At 47.1% G+C, this 27,174-nt stretch overlaps 1 protein-coding gene and 1 non-coding gene across 4 annotated transcripts in view; one reads left to right on the plus strand and one right to left on the minus strand.

Moving 5' to 3' along the window:
• Nucleotides 1-27,174, plus strand: part of Kiaa0319l (KIAA0319 like) — a 107,000-nt gene extending 79,826 nt beyond the window's left edge. For all 3 annotated transcript variants that reach the window (XM_075944952.1, XM_075944951.1, XM_075944953.1), the window contains exons 8-21: nt 119-211; nt 2,657-2,789; nt 11,116-11,344; nt 12,235-12,358; nt 12,860-12,992; nt 14,644-14,792; nt 15,713-15,864; nt 16,185-16,323; nt 17,373-17,532; nt 19,127-19,269; nt 19,862-19,984; nt 20,416-20,506; nt 21,463-21,554; nt 26,055-27,174. In XM_075944952.1, coding sequence (XP_075801067.1) covers nt 119-211; nt 2,657-2,789; nt 11,116-11,344; nt 12,235-12,358; nt 12,860-12,992; nt 14,644-14,792; nt 15,713-15,864; nt 16,185-16,323; nt 17,373-17,532; nt 19,127-19,269; nt 19,862-19,984; nt 20,416-20,506; nt 21,463-21,554; nt 26,055-26,242 — 1,949 coding nt within the window. In that variant the 3' untranslated portion in view covers nt 26,243-27,174. The remainder of the gene's footprint in view (nt 1-118; nt 212-2,656; nt 2,790-11,115; nt 11,345-12,234; nt 12,359-12,859; nt 12,993-14,643; nt 14,793-15,712; nt 15,865-16,184; nt 16,324-17,372; nt 17,533-19,126; nt 19,270-19,861; nt 19,985-20,415; nt 20,507-21,462; nt 21,555-26,054) is intronic.
• Nucleotides 3,309-3,415, minus strand: LOC142834551 (U6 spliceosomal RNA). Its single transcript, XR_012907634.1, has one exon. It is a non-coding gene; the product is annotated as a U6 spliceosomal RNA (small nuclear RNA).

Below are 27,174 nucleotides of genomic sequence, written 5' to 3' on the forward strand. Positions count from 1 at the left end.
TACTACTTCATTCGTCAGCCATTCATTGAAAAGGATTTGTAATCAACACAAATAGGCCCCACCCTCCTACAGTCTTAAATTTTTCTCTCCCATTTCTTTTTGGCTCACTCTCTTGCAGAACCCCGTAAGAATCGGCCTCCTGTTGCTATTGTGTCCCCCCAGTTCCAGGAGATCTCGTTGCCAACCACTTCAACCATTATCGATGGCAGCCGTGAGTATTTGTCTAAGTGTTATAGAATGGAAGTCACTGTGAACTCTAGGGCCAGCTGTGTCCATATTTTGCTTAGGTCAGTCTTTTTAACCATTTTACAGGAAAGTCAACCATCCCAAGCAACTGACTGGGAAGTTACCAGTCAGGCCAGTTAAAATCTGTTTGAAGTAACATTTCTACTCAGAGAAAATAGGATTGTACATACAGTTAGAATTACCTTAGTTGAAACTGACTGGTTTACATATTTGCTTAGATGCTGTTTCCTTTCTTGGTTGTTGGAATCAAGTTCTTGGCTACATCAGTAGCCAAAAGGGCTGTCCTAGGAGTGTTCAACAGACATCACTGCCTAATAGGCTATCGTCAGCCTCCTGGAGAGGCTCACTGTGTACCTGGCCTGGGTCTATGTTTCTTTTTTGTTTTGTTTTAATGATTTTTGAAGATTTATTGTTGTTATTTTAATTATGTGTAGGGGTATGTATGTGCATGTACCCAAGGTATCCCAGAGGCCAGAGACGGAGTAGAGTTGCAGATGGTTGTGATCTACCTGGTATGGATTCTGGTCCTCTGGAAGAGCAGCATGTGCTCTGGAGCCATCATCTTTATTCACTGTGACTGTGGACCGAGGTTTCTGGACCTGTGGATGTGGCTCAGTGGTGCAGTGTTTATATAGCATTCACAGGAGCTGTGGATGTGGCTCAGTGGTGCAGTGTTTATATAGCATGCACAGGAGCTGTGGATGTGGCTCAGTGGTGCAGTGTTTATATAGCATTCACAGGAGCTGTGGATGTGGCTCAGTGGTGCAGTGTTTGTTTATATAGCATGCACAGGAGCTGTGGATGTGGCTCAGTGGTGCAGTGTTTATATAGCATGCACAGGAGCTGTGGATGTGGCTCAGTGGTGCAGTGTTTGTTTATATAGCATGCACAGGAGCTGTGGATGTGGCTCAGTGGTGCAGTGTTTATATAGCATGCACAGGAGCTGGACTGGGAAAACAGAATAAAAACCAAGCCCCAACCCAAAGTGCTCAGGTAGTTTCAGTCCTGTGCTTTGATCTGCTCCATCTCCATCACTCTGCCTGTCTTGGCACACGGACACACTTTTTGACCAAGGCAGCCCCTGCTCTAGCAGAGCACACTTAAGGAGGGCTCAGCATTAGATGTCGATGCTCTGTTAAGAGGAAGGGCCCAGAAGGAAGCGGGTGTCAGAGGAAGGGTAGAAGGGTTCCAACACCACTTGTTGTTTCATAGTTTGGAAGGTCAAAGTTGAATACTATGCAAAGACAGCATGAGGAGAGTGTCCCCCAGTCCTCCAGACAGCAGTGACTGCAGTTGTTGTCTGTGTCTTTGCAGAGGGCTTTTCTGCATATCTGGAAACTGCACATGCGGCGGCATCTTTGCTCTGACCCACACGGCCACATGTCACATACACTGTCATTTGTGATGGAGCTCAGCTCCGTGTGGAGGATTTGTCTGATCAGTGCATGAAATGCTTATCCCACTTTCAAAGATGACTTCTGCTGAGTGTGGAGTCAGTGTGCTTGTTTACGGTTCTGTTGTCAGTGTGCTTGTTTACGGTTCTGTTGTCAGTGTGCTTGTTTACGGTTCTGTTGTCAGTGTGCTTGTTTACGGTTCTGTTGTCAGTGTGCTTGTTTACGGTTCTGTTGTCAGTGTGCTTGTTTACGGTATCTGTTGGTGACCGTTTAGGTCACTTGAATTCATTTCTGTGATGAGCAGTGCTACCACAAATAATATTGTCAACATGATGTTTAACATGCATGAAAGTATATCTGTAAGGTAAATTTCTAGAATTATTACATTAATTAGTAGTGAAGATACATGTTGCCATGTAGAGCAATAAACTGTATTAGTTCAGCTAATATGAGAGCCCTTTTCTCCATACATTTACCATGCTGTGAAACAAAAATTTTTATTTCATTTTCTTGCTGTGTGTGCTAGGGGAGGGTGGTGGAAGTCAGAGGACAACATTAATCAGTTCTCTCCTTCCACCACATGGGGCCTGGAGACTGAACTCGGGGTCAGGCCTGGTGGCAAATCCTTTACTGCTGAGCCATCTCAATGGTCTGAAACTTTTTTTTTAAATCAGTGTGATAGGTTAAAAAATAGTATCTGAAAGAGTATTTTTAATTTTCATTTCTTTTAAGCGAGGGTTCAATATTACTTTCATGCATTTAAGAATTGTTTTTCCTTTTTCACACAATAGCATTTTAATGAGATTTCCTATGTTAGAGTCCTTAGGAAATGACACAGGAACACCCCTAAGGGACCAACTGACCCAGTATTCCCGGGGAAAAACTGCTTTGGAGAGAGAATCTAATTTTATGTTTTTCTAGCTTGAGTTCTCTATGTGGCTACTTGGTTTGTGTAGATTGGGTAAGTGCTGAGACTCAACATTATTGTCTCCTAATTGATGTTCTTTGTGGTCCAGAGAGCACTGATGACGATAAAATTGTCCAGTACCACTGGGAGGAGCTCAAGGGGCCTCTGAGAGAAGTGAAGATCTCTGAAGACACAGCCATACTAAAACTAAGTAAGCTCATCCCCGGGAACTACACTTTCAGGTAAATCAGGATTCAGTTCACGTCAACCTTGTAGGAGCAACTCTGAAAATGTCTGTTCACTCTGGGGTTGGTGGAGGGGTTAGTCGCGTGGTGACTGGTCACAGTGATGGTGACTTCTTGTGTGTTTGTTGAGGCAGGGTTTCTCTGTGTATTGCTATCTGGGGGGGCATCCTCCAGGCATCTCAGGGCTCAAAAGGAATCCACTGTATTGGCATAAGCTAAGACTTTTCTTTCTGAGGGGGTTAGGGGAAAAGGACACTCATATGTTTTTTGATGGTTTCTTTCTTTCATTTTCTGTACTCATGTGTTCTTTCTAACTCTGTCTTTACTCTTTTTTAAAAAAATATTTATTTATTATGTATACAATATTCTGTCTGTGTGTATGTCTGCAGGCCAGAAGAGGGCACCAGACCTCATTACAGATGGTTGTGAGCCACCTTGTGGTTGCTGGGAATTGAACTCAGACCTTTGGAAGAGCAGGCAATGCTCTTAACCACTGAGCCATCTCTCCAGCCCAAGAAAAATATGGAACGCTTCACGAATTTGCGTGTCATCCTTGTGCAGGGGCCATGCTAATCTTCTCTGCATCCTTCCAATTTTAGTATATGTGCTGCCGAAGCGAGCACTGTCTTTACTCTTGAAGTTTCCCTTCTAGTTCTCTCGTTTTTGATGTTTTCCTTCTAGCCCGTGTTAACTCCTTCCCCCTCCTTCCCCTTACTACTACTACTACAACTTCTACACCCCAACACAGTCCTCCAGACAACACAGCAGGAGTCACACGGGCTACATCCAGTTCTCAGTGAATGATTGTAGGGAGAAGATTAAAAGCAGAGTCGTCCAGACAGCTCACATGCGCTATGCCTAAGTAACTTGTCACAGAGCAAGGAAGGAGCATTTTTTTTTCTTAGTCAGCTCTTTCATTGACAGGCTGAAAACTGCGGTAGTTCACTTTCTTATCTTGAGAGGTAGTCTTACCAGGAATATTATTTTATTTTTATTTATTTATTTTGTTTTTTTCGAGACAGGGTTTCTCTGTGGTTTTGGTGCCTGTCCTGGAACCAGCTCTGGTAGACCAGGCTGGGCTTGAACTCACAGAGATCCACCTGCCTCTGCCTCCTGAGGGCTGGGATTAAAGGTGTGCGCCACTGCTGCCTGGCCAGCAACTTTACTTTTCATTAGCAGTCTGAAGATGATTTTTGGAATCTTTCTTTATTGGGACTTTTTAGAAAATTTAATTTAATTCGTAGAAAGTCCTGAAGAATTAGCATAGACATTTAAAATGTGCTTCATAAGGCTTAGGCTGACTCTAGTGCATTTCCTGTATTTGCATAATTTATGTTACAATATACTAGTAATGAGTACCATGCATCTTATGCAGACGGTAGGGGAAGGTATAGTTGTTTGTATTTAGTAACTCCTCTGAGATCACACAGCTAGAAGTCAAAAACGGTTTTCTAATCCTCCAGTCAGGACTCATCCCACCTCATTCCTGGATTTAATACACACACACACACACACACACACACACACACAATTCTCACTCACACATTCACACAATTCTCTCTCACACACACATACACACAGAATCTTCAAATAATATATACTATTCTTTGAATCCCCTTCTCATCTGTAGGAATGCTAGCTAATTTACAGACTTCAGGTTCCCATGAGGCCCTATAATCTGTCCAGAGGAGAGAGTATGACTCGTCCTCCCTCTTGTAATCAGTTTCTCTCTAGCACCTCTCATTGTGTGGCTCATGCCTGGGTGCCTGTCCTCCATGGGTCTAAGATATATTGAGTTCTAGACATTGTTGGTAGCATGGAGTTCATGGGGATTCCCTTGCAGGTTTTACAGCAGAAGGAAAAAATATAATCGAAGAAGAGATAAGAATGAACTCCGCTCAGCCGGATTTTATTGTAACCAGTGCTATATCAGGACTTCTAAAGTCTGGCCCAGATCATTTTACTTTAGCTATATTTAAGTACAGCACAATTTTTAAAAAAAGTATTCAGATAACAATTAATTCAGTCCTAAGTACACAACAATTTAAGACATGTTTACATTGAGATTCCTTACAAAGTGCATCTGACTTCTTTGCAAGAGTGGGTATTGTTGACTCAGAGATTGTGCCCAAGGATTAGGATCTAGGCAGGTTAGTGGCTGTGGGAGTCCAGACTGGCCTGGCCCTAAGATAGCACAGAAGTCACTTGGGTGCTGTACAGCACAAGTGACATCACTCACAACATGGGTTTTATGGTCTGAAAACAATGCTCAAGATGTAGAGGTAAAGGCCTTAGATAGGTAACAACACAAATTCTGGGAGATGCCACGGAGCCTCTCTCATCAGACAGCAAAGGATCACCAGGTTGTAAAACTACATCATTCCTAGTGTTCCAGGAAGAACAGCCGTGCACCTATTTCCCTGAAGAAGTACAGTATGTGTTTAACTTTCCTGGCTTCGCCAGGGCCTATCCATGTGCACTAGGCCTTTTTGTCCTCTACAGGAGTTGATATCCTAGCATAGCCCTTATTGTGACTTAGTGACACTCACTGGCTATTAAGAGGAAGGGACAATGATCCCCAATGCAGCCTGGAGCTATCTCATTGGCTTAGAGGGGAGATTTGAGTTGGTTCTTGCCTTCAGTTTCTCATATGGCATTTAATACAGAATTAACCTGGGGCTAGGTTGATCCTTTTTAAAAATAATGTCAAAATTGGACATAGTGGCACATACCTGTAACCCCAGCGCTTAGGGGACTGAGGCAGGGACCTCATACGGAGCTAAATAGCAAGACTATCTCAAAAAAAGGGGGACAGTAATAACTACTATTTCTGGAATACATACTGTATGCAAAGTGTTTTTCTGATCCCCTACCACACAGCATCTCATTTAATCCTTTAAACAAGAAGTCTGCTTATTCTTATTTACAGATTAGGAAATTTTGGCACAAGGAGGGTTAAGTGATTTACCCAAGGTCACATAGTAATCTGACTTCAGAGTGTAGCAAGCTTTCTTTTGGGCCACCAACCAGCTCCTAAATATTTATTTTATTTATTTATTATGTATACAATATTCTGTCTGTGTGTATGTCTGCAGGCCAGAAGAGGGCACCAGACCTCTTTACAGATGGTTGTGAGCCACCATGTGGTTGTCGGGAATTGAACTCAGGACCATTGGAAGAGCAGGCAATGCTCTTAACCACTGAGCCATCTCTCCAGCCCGACCAACCAGCTCCTAAATCATGATATGGGGACTTCTTATTAGTTATGAATGCTCGACCTTATCTAATGCTTGTCTCACTAGCTCTTATAACTTAAATTAACCTGTTTCTCTTTTTTTTTTTTTTTTTGATTTTTCGAGACAGGGTTTCTCCGTAGCTTTTTGGTTCCTGTCCTGGAACTAGCTCTTGTAGACCAAGCTGGCCTCGAACTCCCAGAGATCCGCCTGCCTCTGCCTCTCGAGTGCTGGGATTAAAGGCATGTGCCACCACCGCCCGGCTAACCTGTTTCTCTTTATCTACGTTTTGTCTCAGGGCTTTTAATCTTTCTTTCATTCTCTATGTCTTATTCTGTGGCTGGCTAACTGGTGGCTACTTGGCTGGTTCTGGGTATCTACCTCTTTTTCTCCCTTGTGTGCCTGGTTCTCCCGAGCCTAGATTTGTCCTACTACTTATCCGCTCTGCCTGCCAGCCCTGCCCATCCCTCTACTGCCCAGATATTGACCAGTCAGGGGCCTTAGGCCGGCAAGGTGAAACAGCAACACATCTTTACATCATTAAAGTAATATTCCATAGCATTTTCCCTTTTGTCTAAATAAAAAGAAAAGTTTTAAATTTAACACAGTAAGACTGTATACAATAAGAACAATCATCAAGTAAGAATTGCATTTACAATATCCAGACCATTTGTATTTGGCGAATTCAGAGGAAATATCCCATTATTTATTCTATCTTGATTCAGTACCTAATTTACCTTCTATCATAACTAAGGAAAACTGTAACTATAACTAACTATTCAACTCCATCAAAGACCCCAGAAGGACATAATATTACCTGAGTAAACAGGAAGTGCAGAGCAAGCAACTTCCAAAACTATAGAAGCAGAGACATCTGGCTGCCTGGACAGTCACCCAAAGTTCCTCTGCTACACTGGGGCATCTAACTTTGGCCTACAGGCCTAGAATATCTGGAATACTTTTCTGTGAAGCAGGAATTTTGAAGAGCTGTTCACCTTGTTTTGGCAAAGTTCCACAGTCTTTCCCTTTGTGTTCGGCTTGTCCAGTTTGTCCAGCACACTGCCAGCAGTCAAGGCAAAGCAGTTTCTTGCTCAAAGGGCTAGCATTGCCACAATGAAAGCAAATTCCAAATGGAGGTTCTTGAATGCCAATCATCTTTTCTGAAGTAGAGTGGTGCTGCCAGGAGCAGACACATGTCTCACTGTCATCAAAAACCTTAGGTTATTAAACATCTTAAATACCATATTCTGTAGGCCTTTAAAGTGTTTGAAGACTATCTAAAATATATCTATTTAACCTTGAAAACATACCTAACATGACTACAAGTTTGATTATTGTAGATGACTAACTACTAACCTGCATTTCTTTTTTTTTGTTGTTGTTTTTTGTTTTTTTTTGTTTTTCGAGACAGGGTTTCTCTGTAGCTTTGGTGCCTGTCCTGGAACTAGCTCTTGTAGACCAGGCTGGCCTCGAACTCACAGAGATCCGCCTGCCTCTGCCTCCCAAGTGCTGGGATTAAAGGCGTGCGCCACCACCGCCCAGCTTAACCTGCATTTCTTAATTTTTAATTAAGTTATATAATGAGCTATATAAGCACAATATCCCAAACAAGAGTAGAAACATACTTAAGGTATACAAAAATAACTTTAAATTTGTATCAATATACCAAAATTCATACCAATGTAAAATATTTGAGGTTAATAGTTGTTTTTTATCCTATATTCCTATATCCTCCATAAATGATGACAAAAATCTATAACCAATCAAATGACCAAAGCCAGCCACCTCACCGCGTAGGAATGTGGACATTGTATTCTCTAGACAGCTTCCTGAGAAAATGGAGACAATGGTCTAGTTCTGGGAACACTAGTTGTCAATTGTTGTCCGGTCTCAGAGCTGTCCCTATGCAGAGGGATCGGTATGAGTCACCTGTCTTGTAGTCTTTCCCAGTTTACTTCTGTGTATCTGTAGCCAGGATTTTCAGGAGGTTCCTCATCCCCCTCCCCTATCAAACCCCATCCATCTCTCTTTTTTTTAAAATACTTATTTATTATGTATACAATATTCTGTCTGTGTGTATGTCTGCAGGCCAGAAGAGGGCACCAGACCTCATTACAGATGGTTGTGAGCCACCTTGTGGTTGCCAAGAATTGAACTCAGGACCATTGGAAGAGCAGGCAATGCTCTTAACCACTGAGCCATCTCTCCAATCCCCCATCCATCTCTCTTAACCTTGAAGGAATCCATGGCCTTTTGTTTCCTGTGGAAATAAAAGCATAACCTCTTCCCCAATCCATTTTCTGACTTCCATTTTAAAGTTGAAGCATTCCTAGGGTGTGTAGGCTGTTTAATTCAGCAGCCCTCTTCCAATCCCATGTCTCTCTGCAGCTGTTGTTCATTCATGAGCATTCAAAAAAACTCAGTCATCACAACACCATACAGGATCCAGACTCCCTGTGTATTTCCCATCTTTTAAGAAAATGGTTTGTTTATTTTTATTTTATATGAATTGGTCTTTTTCCTGCACGTATGTCTGTATGAGAGTGTTGGATCCCCTGGAGCTAGAGTTACTGATAGTTGTGAGCTGCCATGTGGGTGCTGGGAATTGAACCCAGGTCCTCTGGAAGAGCAGTCAGTGCTCTTAACCACAAAGACATCTCTCCAGTCCCATATTTCCCATTTTTATGTGACTTTTTTCCTTTATATTACTTTACCTCTCTCTCTCTCTCTCTCTCTCTCTCTCTCTCTCTCTCTCTCTCTCTCTCTCTCTCTCTCTCTCTGTTTTTTGAGACAGGGTTTTTCAGTAGCTATGGAGCCAGTCCTGGAACTAGCTCCTATAGACCAGGCTGGCCTCAAACTCACAAAGGTCTTACCTGCCTCTGCCTTCCGAGTGCTAGGATTAAAGGCTTGTGCCACCAATGCCTGGCACTTTATTCTCTCTTTAAAGTCTTTACCTTATTATTTATAAACTATTTATTTTTTCTATGACTGTCTATACCCTTTTTTTTCTTTCTTTTACATTTTAAAACATTCTGTAGCCAGTTCTGGTTTATAGTTTTTTCCCTTCTGAACCTGTTGTTATTGCATGTCTCCAGCCTTTTCTGGCTGTGTGAGGCAAACCTTAAACTGCTAAGTGGCATTTGCACTAATGACTGGCTCCATCCTGCTCAGATCCATGAGAGCCAAGCTTTATGTACTATGAGGTTGATCGAGGGCTGCTTTCAACTGGGAGCTATGTCTAACTGCCCCAGCTCTAGGAAGCTGGTGCCCTCATGGTGGCAAGCATTTCTATTTAATGTGCTGGCTACTCAAGTGTTTGCTGTATGGTAGAGCCTCTTAAAGGAGTCATCTCCATTTTTTTGTTTGTTTGTTTGGGGGTTTTCTTTTCCTTCTTTCTTCAGCTTCCTTAGGTCCTATGTGGAAATATGGGCCCCATTTTGGAACAGCAAATGTAACACATCTTTACCTCATTAAACAAATGCTCCACATCAGAGCCTGAGCTTTTTTTATTGTTTGTTTTTGAGGCAGAGTTTCTCTGTAACTTTTGAAGCCTGTCCTGGAACTAGTTCTTGTAAACCATGCTGGCCTCGAACTCACAGAGATCCACCTGCCTCTGCCTCCCGAGTGCTGGGATTAAAGGCATGTGCTACCACTGCCTAGCTCAGAACCTGAGCTATTAACCACACTGATAACCTACAATTTGGGGGTAAATGGGTATAGGGAATATGCTTTCTTTTTTTTTTAAATCTGTGATATGAGAGTGGCCCTGATTAGCATTTTGCTTTTGTTTGATTGCTTATTTGTCTTCTCCTGCTTTTACATGGCATTAGCTTGCTCCCACCCTGTAGCAGGTGCCACCTGAGTCTAATACTCTGAAGGCCAGTCAGGGACCCTTCCAGGGGAGTCAGAACAAAGGACCACAGCCTTTATGTCTGTAATTGCTCCTGTAATCCTCCTGACAGAAGTCAGGGGACCAGGGGAAGAAGCGAACACCATGATTGCCCTTTTCCAATACTTGATCTTGTGTGTGTATCTAAGTTTCTGTGCCTCTTTGGAAAGGCTGCAGTACTCATGTTCTCTGCAGCTCACAGGTGACAGGTAAGGCTGGTAGGAAGCCCCGCAGATGGCTGGGGTGTCTGAGGCTGCTGGTGAGGGCTAAACAAACGGCATGTCTTTTCAGAGCTTTTCCTCTTTCTGTCAGCAAATGGAAGGATCCCAAACTCCTCGCTCACTTACACTCACATTCTGAGGTGGTGTGAGAAGCTTTAGGCTGTTCAGCTGGAAGGCATCGTTTAGGTGGAAGCCTGCTCTTATAAAAGAACATTTCCCCTCTCAAATTCTGCTTCTCACTGCACATACTGTGGGCATGTTGCGTAGGAGCATTCATTCCCATCTCAAGCTCCTGCCTTGCTGGAGCCAACCTTCTTGGTCTGTCCCAGAGCTCTGTGTCCAGGATGTCCACATCCATTTTTGTGATGTGTCCATGGCTGAAACAGAACAATGGTGGACAGCCTGCCGCAGACCCAGGTGTGCTGTCTGTGAGCTCTGCAGGAGTGGAGGTCAGGGATTATTGCTTCCTAAGAATGGGTTTCTGAGCCGGGTGTGCTGGGTGCCTGTAATCCTGGCACTCCAGAGATAGGAGAGGCAGACAGATCTCTGTGTATTCAAGGGCAGCTAGGGTTTCTCTGCAACACTTACAGGGTCTTAGCACATGGGCACACACAGGCAGCAGAGCAGTCTGCTGCTGCTGACATATAGGGCCTGGATTACAAATTCTGAGGCCCTTGCTGTCAAGCTGCACAACTGTGGGCAACTTGGTTTTTCTCTCTTTATATGGGTGTGGAGATGCAAGGAGGTTAGACTTTACAGAGCTTGTGTCTGTGTTCAGTAGATCCAAAGCATTAGGAACTTCACCCTGTGCAAGGAAACCCTCAGTCAATTTCAGATGTCTCTAACATCACCCTGCTTTTCCAACAGGATGGGGAGGAGTGGAAACTCCTGCCACCGTGGTATTGCCCAGTACTGACACTCAGTCCTCCGGGTCTATTCCTTTTCCCTTAACCTCCCTGTTGAACTCTTCTCTCCAATAGCCTGACTGTCGTTGACTCTGATGGGGCTACGAACTCCACCACTGCGAGCCTTACAGTGAACAAAGCTGTGGATTACCCTCCTGTGGCCAATGCAGGTCCCAACCAAGTGATCACCCTGCCTCAGAACTCCATCACCCTCTTTGGAAACCAGAGTACTGATGACCATGGCATCACTAGCTACGAGTGGTCCCTCAGCCCAAGCAGCAAAGGGAAGGTGGTGGAGATGCAGGTAGGAGAGCATGCTCATATCTTCTCTCACTCAGGCGGCAGGAAGTTTCTGAGTTGGGGTCTCCCACTCAAGGTTTATTTATTTCTGTTCCATTTTAGTTAACAAAGTCAGTTTTGTGCATTTAGATTTTTTTTAATCTCCAAACTAATTCAGAAAATTTTAGGTTCTCTGACTAGCACATTATCTGAAACCTTATTAGGAGGCTAGCTAAGAAATGTGTCTGTTACGGGTGACCCAACCTAGAGAGTCAAATTACACAGATGCAACCAGGGCGCAAATCTTCATAAACTCATTGGAGTAGACCGTCTGGCTAAAGGAGCTCTTCCCTAGAAGTATTGCAGAATAGACAGGGCATTTAAATAAGTGGAGTAACCTGGGTGGGGCTGTGCTGGAGGACCCTTGGCCTCCGCAGTCTGACGGCTGCTGTCACGTGGAGATAGGGCCCTAGTCCAGACATAACTGAGACTCTCGGGTGGAATTTTCCAACTATTCAGACTACAGGCCAAACAAAATACCTACAAACTGGACTCAGCCCTAGGTTGCCAGGTTTTGTATTATTCTATAGGAAGCACCTGTGTTGGAGGTTTGCCTCTCCTTTACAATGTTCCTTTTGGTGTGCAGGCAGGATTCTGTATCTCTGGGTTTCTAGACACAACTCAAGGCATGCTTGACCCATTGTAGTTGATGTGTTCTGACAGGTCTCTCTGAGGTCACAGAATCTATAGAAATTCTCTCGTGCTGGACTTTCAGTGGTCATTCACTGTGCTGAGCTGGGAGGTGATAACCAAGTTAGGGTTAAAGACCTGAATGAACCATTTCTGTCAAGTTAGCATTGTGTGCAGTGCTGTGATCCTGGGAGTCATTGCTCATTCCTGAATTTCCGCATGTAGGGAGTTAGAACGCCAACCCTGCAGCTGTCTGCAATGCAAGAAGGAGATTATACCTACCAGCTCACAGTGACAGACACAATAGGCCAGCAGGCGACCGCTCAAGTGACTGTGATTGTGCAGCCTGGTAAGTTGCTTCCTCAGGAGTATGGGAGAGAAGGGGTTGAGTTCTGAGCTGAAGGAGCAGAGAGGTAGAAGGCAGAACCACATCTGTTGCTCCCTTGCCCTCTTTCGTAGCTAGAGGAGGCTTCTCAGCTTCAGTGTGTGCCTCTCCCTTGCTAGTTACAGTGTGCTGAGGTGGCCTGGGAGGGGGAGCCACACCTGTCAAGTGTCACGTGATTTTAAAGGAGTGGTGTGAAGCCCACTTCATCTAGAAAGCTGTCTCCTGCTTCCTACCCTGTTGCATTAGATTGCAGAGCTAAAACTTCACTGTTTTCAGAATCGCTTGACGTGAGTCAGTCTTATTCTTCTTGTGAGTCCCCTGATGGCATCCATCTCTCTCCCACATACCTTGTAAAGCTCTGGGCTAAGAGGCAGAGTTCCCATGGCTACCAGAACAGATGCCCCAAGGGTCCTTTCCTCTACCACCTGGAGGGTTGCTTTAGACAGCCGCATTTCTTTGTCCTAGAGAACAACAAGCCTCCCCAGGCAGATGCAGGCCCAGACAAAGAGCTGACCTTGCCAGTGGACAGCACAACCCTGGATGGCAGCAAGAGCACGGATGACCAGAGAATTGTCTCCTATCTTTGGGAGAAGACCCAGTGAGTGTTCTGTGCATAGCTTCCTGGCCTTGGAAGAGCATGGTTCTACTTGTTTTTCAGGCTTGACTCACTCCTACTGGCTTATTCAGGAGAGGAGAAAGTAATGTTTATAATTCTAAATTTCAGCTCTTTAGAAAGATTTTCTGATTTTTTTTTTTAAGAAGAATGTGCATCATCAGTCTCCCCAGGTAGTGTGGTCCTGGGGTTCCTGCAGGTCCACTCCATCTGCCAATGTGTAGTTGAATTACATTTGAGAGGCAGGCTGGAGAGGTAATGGAGCAGAAAAATACCATTGTTCAAAACTAACTGGTAAGGTTAGCTGAGGATGAGCAAGCAGCTACTAAGAGGAATTGAAAATTTATCTATAAAACAAAAGCATGCCTATGTTATTGTTCTTGAGAGACATTGTTTCTCAGTTAAGTTAGCTAAAGGTCAAAGACTGTAGCCAAGATAATACTTTTTAAATTGAAATTACCTATGCGATCCATTTTTGTTTGCACAGTTTCTTTCAGCACTTATGAACCATAACAAATGGAACTTAAATTGTATACAGGATCCTGCAGGAAGTGAAGGGATTCTAGGGAAGTTGAAAAATTCTTTATTTCCAAAAACAGCAGCTACAGGACAGGTGGGGTTTAGTCTTAACATATATGCTCCCCCCCCACACACCCATATACATACAGACACTTTGTTATAGCATTGGAGATGGGTAGAGAAGGCTTTAGTTTCTACTTAGGCAGTCTATGTCAGGCACCAGACATCTCTTCTGCTGCTTTGGAGATCTGGGTCTCCCTTAGCTCACTGTGTTGTTGCTGTAACTGTTTATTGAAGGCAGACCTCAGGAACCCTCAGGCAGAATGTCAGTGGTACCTGCAGTTAGAGATTGCTTCCTAGATGAGACAGACTCAGGAGAGGCCACTCTGGTCAGAGTTAATAAGTTTCAAAAGCAGAGCTGGGAGCTGGCAGCTTTCTCTGGTTGTCCTCAGTTGGAGGGATGCGTGGGTGTGCAGGGCTCTGGCTGTGTGAAGCCCTTGCCTGTGTGCTGGCCGGAAGCCTGCTGAAGGCTGCTGTGCCATGAGACACAGTGGGAAGGAGGCAGGCAGGATGTGGTGTCGCAGTGTTTTGTGGCACTGATCTGGAAGAGACTCAGTTATAGAGCAGGGAGAAGACAGTTTTGTCCTAAGAGCCCCTCTGCAGCCCTGGCCTGCATCCTTCCCCCAACTTCTCCTCAGGAGGACTCCCGAGTGTGGATAAGAAGTGTGTTTTGCATCTTTGCAGGCAAGGGCAAACCTGCTAATGGGCCAGAAAAGCTTTTCAGAAACCTGATCCCTGGGTCATCCTGTTGAGCAGAGCTGCTCAGAGGACTATTTCTTATATAAACTAGAATAATGAAGAGTTTGAATGTTCTAGAAGCTCATATAAAAGATAAGCCTATATTTGTTTAAGAGCTGACGAGTGACATTTTCTGACCAGAAGATGACTGTGTTTTGGGGCCGAGTGATACTTTCTCCAAACAGAATATTTTTAAACATTTTCTGTCGAGGTTTGGGAAACAGTTGTTCCTGTCTTAGTTGAGGCAATAATTGCAGTTCCTGCTGCCAGGAGAGCAGCCGACAGGTACACTCCGCCTTCTGATTGCTGTCTCGTCTAGGGGCCCTGACGGGGTACAGCTGGAGAACTCCAACAGCAGCGTTGCCACCGTGACTGGGCTGCAAGTGGGGACCTATGTGTTCACCTTGACTGTCAAGGATGAGAGGAACCTGCAGAGCCAGAGCTCCGTGAATGTCATTGTCAAAGAAGGTGCGTCTTGCTGTGTCTGTGCAGCAGCCTCTGGGGTCTGATGGCCCAGGAAGCCACCTCGTCCTGTTTGGGGGCAGAATTGATTAAAGGGGAGATAGGGAAGCCGACTGGGGAGGGCAGCTGTAATGTCGTAAACAATCTTTGAGAGTAACTGTAAGTAACTGATTTTAAACCCCTTCCTCTCTGCACTCTCTACCCCATCCCCTGCTTCCTTTCCTGATTTTTCTTCTCAAATGAATAGTGGAGGCATTAAGCAATTTGTTTTCTTTGCATTTTAAGTTTGCCCCATCCTAGGATCTGGGGTTTCTGTGACTTCCTGGTAGCAACAGTGACCCCTGCTGCCAGGGGCTGGAATGACTGTTGCACTGGAGTTGTCCTGGGTTATCTGTCTGGCTTGTCCCTCAGCCTTGTGTGTTGGCCTCACTGGGGTGGACTGGGAGAGGCCATGAGCTCATAGTAGAAAAACCACCCTGTCAGTGGATGACATCCGAGCAGTGTGCTGACCAAACTGTGTAACCCCGGCCAGCCGAGCTTCTGTGCCATAGATCACACTCTTCCTTTTCCTGCGAGGTGAATGGGGTGGGAGGGAACGGACGCTGGGGGGCACCCTGGGAGCAGCATTTGAAAGGAGAGGTCCTGGTGTTAACCAGCAAAACCAGAGTCTTGGGCTCTAAGCGCCCCTGGCCTTCATCTCCAGTCTCTAAATTTGAAGTAGAGAGCTGAAAGCACGCCGTCTCCTCCGTGTGCAACTAACGGGAGAACCCGGGAGCTTCCGCTCTAGTGGCTTTTGCTCTACACCTTGGACGTGCACTGAACAGCTCTCCTTTAAAGCTCTTCAGTATTAGCTCCTCATCCGCATCACAAGCAGCATCTGGCTTTTCCAGAATGTCACATTGTTTCAATGATGTCTCCTTGGTTAGAAATAAACAAGCCGCCAGTAGCCAAGATCACCGGGAATGTGGTGGTTACCCTGCCCACAAGCACCGCAGAGCTGGATGGCTCCAGGTCCTCGGATGACAAGGGGATAGTCAGCTACCTGTGGACTCGAGACGAGGCGAGCCCAGCTGCAGGGGTGAGTGAGCCGGAGTGGGAGTGCTGTGTAAAGTCAGGGTAGGGGTAGGTGGAAAGGGGGATCCTACCCTCCAGTATCTGTTTTAACCACAACACCCCTGTATCAAACCTAGATTGTGCTCTGGAATCGGGGAGTCAAATGCCTTCCTGTGAGTCACCCTAGAAATTGGTGTACACAGCATCTTCTAGCCCCTGACCCTAGGGGCCGTAAAGGGCGATGCTGTGACTGGCCCACCGCAGAGCTGTGTGGCTCAAGCAGCAGCTTCTTCCAGGAAAGGAGTGGCATTCTGTCCCACAACACCCGTGCTGTCACCCTTACAGGAAGTGCTGAATCAGTCGGACCATCACCCTGTGCTCTTCCTCTCTAACCTGGTGGAGGGAACCTACACGTTTCATCTGCGAGTGACCGACGCGAAGGGTGAGAGCGACACCGACCGGACCACCGTGGAAGTGAGGCCTGGTGAGCAAACACCTAGCCTCAGAGAGGGCGGCTGTGCCCTGTCAGACCTTGTGTCCCAACTCAGGCCCTTCTCCGCACATGTCTGCGAGCAGGCTCGGGTACTATGGGATCTGAGCACAGGAGCGGCTTGAGTCATGATGTCTCATCAGCACCCAAATGTACAAAATAACTTATTTTTGTAAGTTGAGCCTCAGGCTTTATCTGACAATCCAGGGAAGTAAAGTGATGTCCTGCACACTTCTCAGGTTTTCAGAAATTAATGTCCTTAAATAGAAACTTGCTTTTGTGATGCTGGTGGCTGCATTGGTGATAGGGAGGATGGCAGTGGGCAGGGCTGATGGCCCCTAGTAGAGATGTTAGCTCTTTACTCTTGGTCAGCTTCAGGCATGGCTCTGCCTTGGGAAGGGTTTTAGTCCTTGTCATGCCTCTAGGAAAAACAGTGACTGAAACAAACAGGGTCTCATGTGTGTTGAAAATCAGGCTACAGCCCTGGCTCTCCCATCCAAGTCTGCAGGCAAGATTTTCTGGGCAACCCATGGTTGCTTCAGCTATGCCCAGCAAGTATGACCACATCTCAGTTCTAGAGGTCAACAGTGTGGCACTGAGGCCATTTCTTGGCTTCCTGGACTTTCCCTGTGTTGGCTGCATCCACACCACTGTTAGGACGGTCGGGGGTGTATTCTCCCTCCAGAATTTATGAACAAAGTACAGCATATCCCTGAAAGTGTGGTGGGGTCTGGGGAGACCGCTGACATGGTTAACTGGAGAGCTCAGCAGTGCCTGTCAAACAGGTCTCACTACCTCTGCCCCTCCCCATGAAGCCTGGTGCCTTATGGTTTGTGCCTTACCCTGGGATTTGGGTGGCAGGGGTGGTGGGAAGCTTTCCAAGCCTGCTCCTGATAGCTTTACCAAGAGTTTGCTCCTCTTCTTTCCCACTTGAATGTCTAACTGCTGTCACCACTTCCCCTCCTGTGCCAAAGCAAAACACAGTGACAGGCCTGTTTTAACCGTTCATTTCTGAAGCCATGACTGATCCTTGTGCCTTCCAGATCCCAGGAAAAACAACCTGGTGGAGATCATCTTGGATGTTAATGTGAGCCAGCTGACGGAGAGGCTGAAAGGGATGTTCATTCGCCAGATTGGGGTTCTCCTGGGGGTGCTGGATTCCGACATCATTGTGCAAAAGATTCAGCCGTACACGGAGCAGAGGTAGCTGGACAATGAATGTGGAGAGAAAAGGAAATCCTGGGGGTCACAAGGCTTCCCAGCTGAACAGCAGTGGGGCCAGGTGGAGAAGGGTGGGTACTTTGCCAGTCAGGCCTCAGGCCCTGTGGTAAAAAGTCAAACTGGCTCTGGGAACAAGGTCAGAAGAGACCCGTTATGTTCACAAAGCTCCAGTCTGAAAGGGAGATGACTGTGTTATCCTCACCGCACAGCTGGGAGCACTGTTTGGCCTTTGCTATGGCCGATCAGCTCTTTCTTAGACCATCAGGTGTTTTAGGCAGGCAAACTAACACAGCTTCACAGAGTTAAACAAGTGCAGCAGGAAAGGATGCAGCACACCTCTGCATCACTAAACCAATGTTCCTCAGCATACACGAATGGAACTAATATTCCACAACAGTTTTGTTTGTTTGCTTTTAATTTTGAGACAGGGTCTCACTGCGTAGACCTTGCTATGTAGACTAGAACTCACAGGGGTCCACCCGCCTCCGCCTTGAGTAGTAGGTTTAAAGGTACGTGTCACCGCCCTGGCTGTTACTTACTACCACAAGTTTATTTTGAGACACGCTGAATTGAGGCGGAGACCTGGGCTCTATAATTTCAGCGAGTTTCTGCTGATACAGATTAGTCACTATTTGTCCTGTGCAAATGGAGATAAAGATGTGAGGGTTATTGGTAGAGACAAAATAAAAGCTGTACACATGGATTACAGGAGGAATGGTTTATGGTAAAGACTGTATCAGGTCTGGAATTTGCAGGGCCCTACTGTTAGCTTCACTTTGTAGTAAGTAGCTTTTAGTCAGTCAGAAGTAGGACAGTTCAGCCCAAATTCTATGTCATGTCACGTGTGGACAATGCTGCAGTACTTTAGGGTAGCTTGTCCTGGAATCAGCTGGGCCAGGGCGTTTGGGATACTTAGGGCCCCTCGGCCACCCTGTTATGCTAAGGGGTCAATATCTTGGGCAAACCTGTAAGTCCACGTGGCCCACTGATTCGGAAGGTTTGCTTTGTGATGCTAAGGAAGAGGCCATCAGAGAGACCCAAGTTCAGATGACAGGCAGAATGCAAACAGATTCTGGGCTTGGAGTGGCGTCACTTCAGCCCAGCAACCCTGCTGCGGAGTCTGTTGTTTGGGCGTATGGGCAGTCTTTCCAGCGGTTTACATTCATGAAGTGCTGTGGCGTGCTTTATTAGTAACCCAAGCACCAAACCAGCTACATAGCTAGTGAAGACTGGAAGCAGGGATAGGGCCACATCCAACCCTGCTTTTTCTCGCTCTCCTGCTAGCTGTGTGGACCATAGTTGCTGGTAGTCAGGGTAATCGTAAATGGGTAAACTTTAGGGTCCTGTGTAACAGGGTGGGGCTCTGGCTCTGCCGGAACTGTGTGACCCTGGGTGAGTTAGCTCCTCTGGGCCCCCATTTTGTCCTCTTGTAAAATGAAGGTGGGGAAGAAAGCATCTTTCTCGCTGGGCTGTTGCGGCAGTGCGTGTCACCACAGGATACAGGGTGCTTAGTGGATGAGGTTATGGCAGCCACTCTGGACCACTCCAGCACACTCACTGTTGTCTGTCTCTACAGCACCAAGATGTTATTTTTTGTTCAGAATGAGCCTCCCCACCAGCTCTTCAAAGGCCATGAGGTGGCAGCCATGCTCAAGAGTGAACTGCGGAAGCAGAAGGCTGACTTCCTGATATTCAGAGCCCTGGAAATCAACACTGTCAGTGAGTCATGGGAAGCTGGGAACAAAGCCCTAAGGCAAACAACCTTTCACCCGGAGGGAGATTCTTACCCCAGGGCCCACAGGCCCCTGACTGTGCTCAGGGAACTGTGAGCCTGAGGAAGAAAATACTTGTGTCTTTATTTTATCCAGCCTTGCCTCCAGATTCACCATCACCCTCAGTTTTGAAGGCAGGCAGCACTAACAGAGCTGGTGACTCTGGGGCCAAAGAACTGACATGGTTGGCGGTACTCTGTGGGCAATAGCATTCGCACAGCGCTGCTTCAGACCCACGGCAGAGCCTCTTCCTTAGTGCTTTAATAGATACTTGTCTACTTTTAAAACTTTGGGTTTTTAAAGTCGATAGTATTCTATGTATTGTTTCTGGAATTACATTGCTCTGAAGAGGAAGCATGCCGGATGGACAGTCACTAGTGCAGACAGCAAAAGGAGACTCGGGAGCTGTTAGACCGGGGTCTGGCACCTGCCTATCAACATGAAGCTAACATGAAACAAGGGACTTCAATTTCCATCAGCTCTGAAGCTTTTGTTTGCCTTGCTCTTTCTCACGCTTACCTCTTTCCTGCCACCTTCAGCATGTCAGCTGAACTGTTCTGACCACGGCCACTGTGACTCATTTACCAAGCGCTGTATCTGTGACCCATTTTGGATGGAGAATTTCATCAAGGTGCAGCTGAGGGACGGAGACAGCAACTGTGGTGAGTGAGTGTGTGGCTTCATGCCAGCCAGCTTGGCTGCAGAATGGCGCTGTGCTGCGGGGGTAGGTGTTGGTGTTCAAGGTAGATGAGCAGGCAGAACTCTGTATTTTCTGTTTGCAGAGGACTCTTTGGTCCCTTCCTCCACACTTTCTGAATGCCAGCAGAGGGTTCTGCAGCAGTCAGAGCAGCTGCATGCTGTGACCTGAATCCCATGTGCTTCCAGGCGGCCCCTTGTCTTTGTGGAGTGCCTGCATGCTGTGACCTCATGGGAGCCCACATTCCCATCTTAGAGTTGTGCCCCTGCACAGTGGGCAGTGCCCAGAACATTGCTGGAGTGGCCTGGGACACATGGGCATTTTAGACGCTTCCAAGCTTCCACTCACCCTCCCCAGGGAGCCAAGCACATTCTTTCCCTTGTGATTTCTTTGCAGAATGGAGCGTGCTGTATGTTATTATTGCAACCTTTGTCATTGTTGTTGCCTTGGGAATCCTGTCTTGGACTACTGTCTGTTGCTGCAAGAGGTAAGGTGAAGGGTGCTGACAAGTATGTGTTGGAGTCTGTGTGGCTCCAGTCATAGAACCTTTCCATGAGGAGGTACCTGGCACCCTTCTTTACAGGCAACCAGTCTCTGGGATGGGATTTGACCACCTAAGGCCTGTGGCAGAAAAAATCCTCATTTCCCACTCCTGAAGGCAGAAGCACTGCCCTCATTTAAGGGGTGTCACTGCAGATATTTGCGAGGTGGGGACCCTGGTGGAGGTGTGGCCGGGTGCATGTACTCTGCAGTGCTGAGCCATCCTCACACCTGGTGGAGGTGTGGCCGGGTGCATGTGCTCTGCAGTGCTGAGCCATCCTCACACCTGCACATAGACTTAGACTTGAGGTCATGATTGCATGGTCTAGTTTGTTTTTACTTGAGACAGCCTTGCTAGCTGTATTAATTATTTTATGGTTACATTGATTGTATTATTTTTCACTGTTAAGCATGATTTCAAGCTACAGGCATAACTCAGTGGTAGAACACTTGTCTGGCATGTGCAAGACTTTTGCTTGTGGTGCTAACACCTGAACCAAAAGTTTTGAGTTTTGTGTGTCATGGTAACGTTCAGAAGGCATTATCTTTTTTTATATTCCCCAACAGCCTTCTCCCAATCCACAGATAAGGAAACCCAGGCTTAAATACTCAACTGATAGCAATTTGAGAGAGTTGGGACTAAATCTTATATTGCCTTATTTAAAACTTAGAAAAGTATGGCTTTTGAAAAGCTCCACCAGCCAGATAACCCTCAGCAGGGTGCACTGCCTCTCTCGGTGTGCTTTCTAGCCAGCCCATCCCACAACGGCCACAACTCCCTTGTCTCAGGTTGCCACCTGCTTTGGCTGAGAAGTAAGGAGAGGTGCTGTCCACTGGGCAGCCTCGGCACTTGGAGCCTCACAGACCTCCTTCCTGAGCAGAGATGGGGGTTGTGTTTTTTAGGCAAAAAGGAAAACCCAGGAGGAAAAGCAGATACAAGATCCTGGATGCCACTGATCAGGAGAGCCTGGAGCTGAAGCCAAGCGCCCGAGCAGGTAGGACTCTGGGAGCTGGTGCTGAGGGCTGAACTGAGTGTTCAGTCCCCATGTTCCTTTCACCTCGTGCTCCTTTGCCTGCTCATCCCAGGTTTGCTTCTCAGTGACCCTGTGGTCACTGTCAGGGGCCTCAGTCTCTTGAACCTGAGCAGTCTGTCCCTTCCAGGCAGAGACCAGATCGTAACCTGCTTTTCTCTGACTTCTCCTACCCCACCCTCTTCAGTCTTAGGGCAGCTGCTTTCCTGATGTCTGTGGGTATGTCCCACTGTGACTCCTGCTAAATAAGCCCTTCCTGAGGTTCCCTCATGAGGGCCCCAGGACAGGTCATCTGTCTGTGGGAGTTGTTCTCCACGTAAGCTGTTTCTAAACTGCTTTTACAGAAAGCGTTTATTAGCCAGGCAGTGGTGGCGCACGCCTTTAATCCCAGCACTTGGGAGGCAGAGGCAGGCGGATCTCTGTGAGTTCGAGGCCAGCCTGGTCTACAAGGGCTAGTTCCAGGACAGGCTCCAAAGCTACAGAGAAATCCTGTCTCAGAAAAAAAAAGTGTTTATTAAACACCCTTCTGCTTAAAGCTTTGTGTTGAAGAGGCTATGGTGGAGACAGGCCTAAGACCCTCTGCCCCAGAGAAGACAGATCTACAGAGAATGAGTGTTCACAAGCAACTGGGCTCTGCACCCAGGCAGTTCCATTGTGAGTCCTGAGTCTGAAGTGGGCCTAGTTACCAGAGCAGCAGTCGGAACACTCCCCCAAACAAATATGGTGTGCAGCTAGCTTCCAGAGTGGCCAGCGAGGCCCCTATGGCTTTACTCCTGACCATGTTTCCTTCATAATGCTTTTCTTGGCTTGGTTACATGGCCTCTGTATCTGTTTACTTTCCCTCTTTGTTCATCTCCCTCCAATCTGTTCTGCTGCTTCATGTTCAGACAGTTTATTTCTCATCCCTCTCTGGCCTCCCAAAACCACACTCCCAACTCTACAGAATGATGGTAAAAGGTCTTAATAAAGAGTACACCATGGGAGGGAGGCCCGAGAGAGGCTCGGCAGGAAAGTGCTGCCACCAGTTTTGACAACCTGCATTCAAGCTCCAGGAACCACAAACTGGAAGAAGTGTGCATAATCTCACATGCTCACAGCAAGGAAGGAGAGATAGTTTAAAACTAAAAACGCAGCAGTGAAGCCGAGTGTGAAGGATGAGCAGCATCAGATCGGTCAGCAGCACTGCAGACAGGAATGTGAGGGTGAGGTCTCACTGCTTGGAGGGGCAGAGGGCATTTGGGGATGTGGACAAAAGCTGTTTACACTGGCAAAGTGAGCCAGAGTGAGTGACCCAAGGCTGGATACAGATGAACAGGTCTTTGCTGAGGTTCCCCCTAAGAGTAGTGGGGTGTCTTACGTGGGGTTAGGGCTGAGCATCTGTCTGGGTGGTACCACAATGTGATGTTTCAAACATGCTCAGTGACTCTAGTGACGACATGTAGCAGGCTAACGGGAGAACTGCAGATAGGGAGCCTGGTCTGAGGAGGTGGTGACGGTGCAGAGGAGCAGACAGGGTCAGAGCTGATTCCTATCTAGATGTTGACAGAATCGGGACAGTTGTTACCAGGACTCTTAGAGAAGAATGGTCGGTCAGGACTGAAAGATGGGATTCTTTGCCAGATAGGATCAGCACCTCAAAAGTGGGTCCAGCCCTAAAAAGACCCAGGCATCCAAGATTGGCTGCACAGGGGAAGCATTGTCATAAAAGTCCTGACTCTGGGGATCCTAACAGCCGCCTGCTGGGCTGGCTGGCAGAGTGGAGGACTGTAGAGGTCAGGGGTAGGGAACCATATGCCCTGTGGATTTTTAAGCCTTTTTCAAACAAGGGGGACAGAAGGCCAGAACTCATGACCAGATTGCATGCAGGGCAGGGCCTGGTGGTGAAATTCCTAGAGTGGGCGTGTCATGAAGGGAGCTGCAAGGATTCCCCCTCTGAGGCAGAGCAGAGCTGAGGTGCTACACTGGACAGGATAGAGCCCAGAGTCTGACAGCAGCAGGTTTAGATCTGCTTTTATTTGTTCCTTCTATTATTGTAGGCGGAACCAAATCAAATTAATTTTTAAAAAATATTTATTATATTCTTTCTGCGTGTATGCCTGAAGGCCAGAAGAGGGCACCAGACCTCATTACAGATGGTTGTGAGCCACCATGTGGTTGCTGGGAATTGAACTCAGGACCTTTGGAAGAGCAGGCAATGCTCAATACCGTTGAGCCATCTCTCCAGCCCAAATTAATTTTTTTTTTGAGACAGGGTTTCTTTCCCTGTTTGTCCTGGAACTTGATCTGTAGACCAGGCTGGCCTCAAACTCAGATCTGCCTGCCTCTGCATCTTGAGTGCTGGGATTCAAAGTATGCACCATCACCACCTGGCCAAAATTACTTTTTTACCACTCACAAAAGTGGCAATTCTGTTTGCCAGAATATTGGAAATACAGCAGGTGGAGTTGTCACAAGGGAAATCAGCCCCTGTCCCCCTTTGTGCTACCGCCCAGTGCCCAGGTTAATAGTATCTGAGTCAGATTGCAAATGGTGCCACATGCTGGGCCGCTTTCACCCATGTTCCTTACAGCAGGTTCGCACCCAGTCATCTACTGACAGGTATATATTTACTGACCAGTTATACTGCTCATCCCTGTGCCGTTTAGAGGACACACACATGAAGCTCTATGAGTTAGACTCGGAAAACTGTTGAGTTCCAGCGATGTGTGTATATAGTTTTCACTGATTGTTCCCCAACTTTGTCATTTTTAGTGGGTGAAGTACATGAGCAGGAGCTGTGGTAGACAGGTGCTGGGTGAGAGATGGGGCTGCACAACCAGGGGGGATCTCCTTAAAGGTCCTTGTCCTTTGCTGTGGGGAAGAGAGGAGGGTGCGGGTACTAGGAAGGAAGTGAATGCTCTTTTAAGGTCTCCAGTGGAGGGGCTGTGGGAGAAGGAACAGCATTTAAGGGAAGGGCTGTTCTTCCAAAGGTCCTGAGTTCAATTCCCAGCAACCACATGGTGGCTCACAACCATCTGTAAAGAGGTCTGGCGCCCTCTTCTGGCCTTCAGGCATACACAGAGAGAGAGAATATTGTATACATAATAAATAAATAAATATTTAAAAAAAAGGGAAAAAGAAGCACCTTTTCCTGGACCTTCCATTGTCACTCTTTCCACCACACTGGAGAGGCCCATGGTGCCAGTGCTCTTCTGTGGCTCTGCCGCACTGGTGCCCTGAGGCTCTGGATGTGACTGCAGGCAAACCCCAGGATTATACCCCCTGTAATAGTGGGCCTTAGCCCACACTGCATGGCCAAAACAGATGTGGATGAGGTCCACCGCAGGGTGTGATCTTTGAGTGGGATGGGAGTGGTCAGGTCTGAAGCCGGCCTTGGGAGTCCAGAGAGCACCCAGAGCTGTAAGGCTGCCCACCAGTCTTTTCAGGAGCCATTGATGTTTACACGGATGGACGGCGATGTTGTGGACTGCCTGACTGAAGTACAACTCACCTGGTAGCCACCACTTTTAACAAGTGGAGAGCTAGCTCCTGTGGTTGGGCAGTGCCAGTATAGAACACTGCTGGAGTGATCTTGTTGGCTATTCCTACATTCTCTCTGGGAATGGGATCTACCCTAAAGCTGTTGACAAATAGTTCATCCCTGTGTCTCTACAGTGAGGGAAAACCTGTGAAGGTGACTTTAGAGTTTCAGTTTTATGGATTTTTAAAAGATTCTTTATGTGTAGTTGTGCTATCTGCATAAGTGTATGTCCACATGAACCATGGAGTCCAGAGGTGTTGGGATACCCTGGAGATGTAGTTACAGAAGCCATGTGTTGTGGGTGCTGGAAATAAGACTTAGGCCCTTTGGAGGAGTAGTAGCAGCTACTGCTCTTAACTGCTGAGCAATCCAGCCCCAGATGCCTCTTACAGAACATGGTGTGTGCCAGGCGGTGGTGGCGCACGTCTTTAATCCCAGCACTCAGGAGTCACAAGAGGCAGGCAGATCTCTATGAATTCAAGGCCTGGTCTACAAGAGCTAGTTCCAGGACAGACTCCAAAGCTACAGAGAAACCCTGTCTCAAAAAACAAAATAACAAACAAACAGAACCTGGTGTGTTCTGATAACATGGCTGCTTGGGACTTTACCTGAAAGAGAATCCACCCATTTTAAAATCTTAATTTTTGGGTGTGTGCGTATGTGTGTTGAGAAGGGTCTCACTATGTAGCTCTGTCCAGGGATGTGATGAAGGAGAACAGACCACCACTTGGCCACACCAACCGAAGCTCAGGGGTATAGCAGAGTCCAGGTCTCATCTCCAGGCTTTGCTCTCTGTGTTCTTCTAGGCAGCCCAGCCCTCCTCCCACCTGTTCTTCCTGTAGGATGCCTGGTCTTCTTCCTTGTCTCCTTTCAAGGCAGAGATGAGGATGGGCTATGGCTCAGGCCTCAGAAGGTGTTTCCTGACACTGGGCTTTTCTTGGCAGGCAGCAAACAGAAAGGCCCCATGCTGAGCAGCAGCTTGATGCACTCAGAGTCGGAGCTGGACAGCGATGATGCCATCTTCACATGGCCAGACCGGGAGAAAGGCAAACTCCTGCATGGTCAGAATGGATCTGTGCCGAATGGGCAAACACCTTTGAAGACCAGGAGCCCACGGGAGGAGATCTTATAACTCCTTGGTCTGTCTCATCAAATTGAGCCCCAGTGCCAGAGGCCGGAGCACGTCTAGGCTGGTTCCTGACCTCCTGGGTCTGAGGGCAGCTGCTCTCCCAGCGTGTGCTGGTCACTCCATCCCAACAGCCCTCTTCAGAACTGCTGGTACTTGAATCCACAGACCCTTTATAGGAACCCCTGAATGAAGCTGTGAATGAAGGTTTCCTCTATGAACCTATGTGGTAGGCCCCCCCAATATCCTCATCTCAGGGCCTCACTTTGCACACATGTTCCTTGCCCCCTGCTGAGAGCAGACACAGCCAGCCCCTTAGCCTCTTCTCTGCTGTTAGAACAGTGCAGCTGAGCCCAGAGCCGAGTGCCACCAGCTTGCCCTCGGCATAGTCTTTGTTAGCTTCTCTGGGACAGTGTGCCCTGCCTTTCCTAGGCCAAGAGAAATCCTTGCCCACTAACTGCTGCCTGGCCCCTCATCTCAAGAGCTGGCTTGTATACTGACCGTATCAGGGACATAGAGGGCTTGCTGGGGATGACCAGCTCCTGCTTCCAGGCTCAGGCCACCCCTCATTCTCCCAGAGGAGATAGCCACAGATCGACTGGAACTGGAACTCTGTGGCATTCGCGTGCATGTGTGTGACTGCCCCACTGTGGTCCCTTCCTTGTCCCTCCATCCATGTCTTTTCTGTGTCCTTTGCACGCGTGAGTGCTTGAGTGTATGGGTGCCTGTTCCTTATAGGTCTCTTGGCTGCTCTCAAGGCAGCTCTAACTTGGAGACTTTCAGCTCCTTGGAAGACTATTAATCCCTCTGGCCCTGTCACCAGTTCCTCAGCCATGGTGTCGGGAGTTTCAGGGAAAGTGACTTTTTAAACAAAGGACTTACAATTTCTACTGCTGCACTATCTGTTGTGAGATAATTAAACATGCTATTTAATTGTG

This window comes from Microtus pennsylvanicus, chromosome 13, assembly GCF_037038515.1.
Source record: "Microtus pennsylvanicus isolate mMicPen1 chromosome 13, mMicPen1.hap1, whole genome shotgun sequence".
In the NCBI taxonomy this organism is placed as follows: domain Eukaryota; kingdom Metazoa; phylum Chordata; class Mammalia; order Rodentia; family Cricetidae; genus Microtus; species Microtus pennsylvanicus.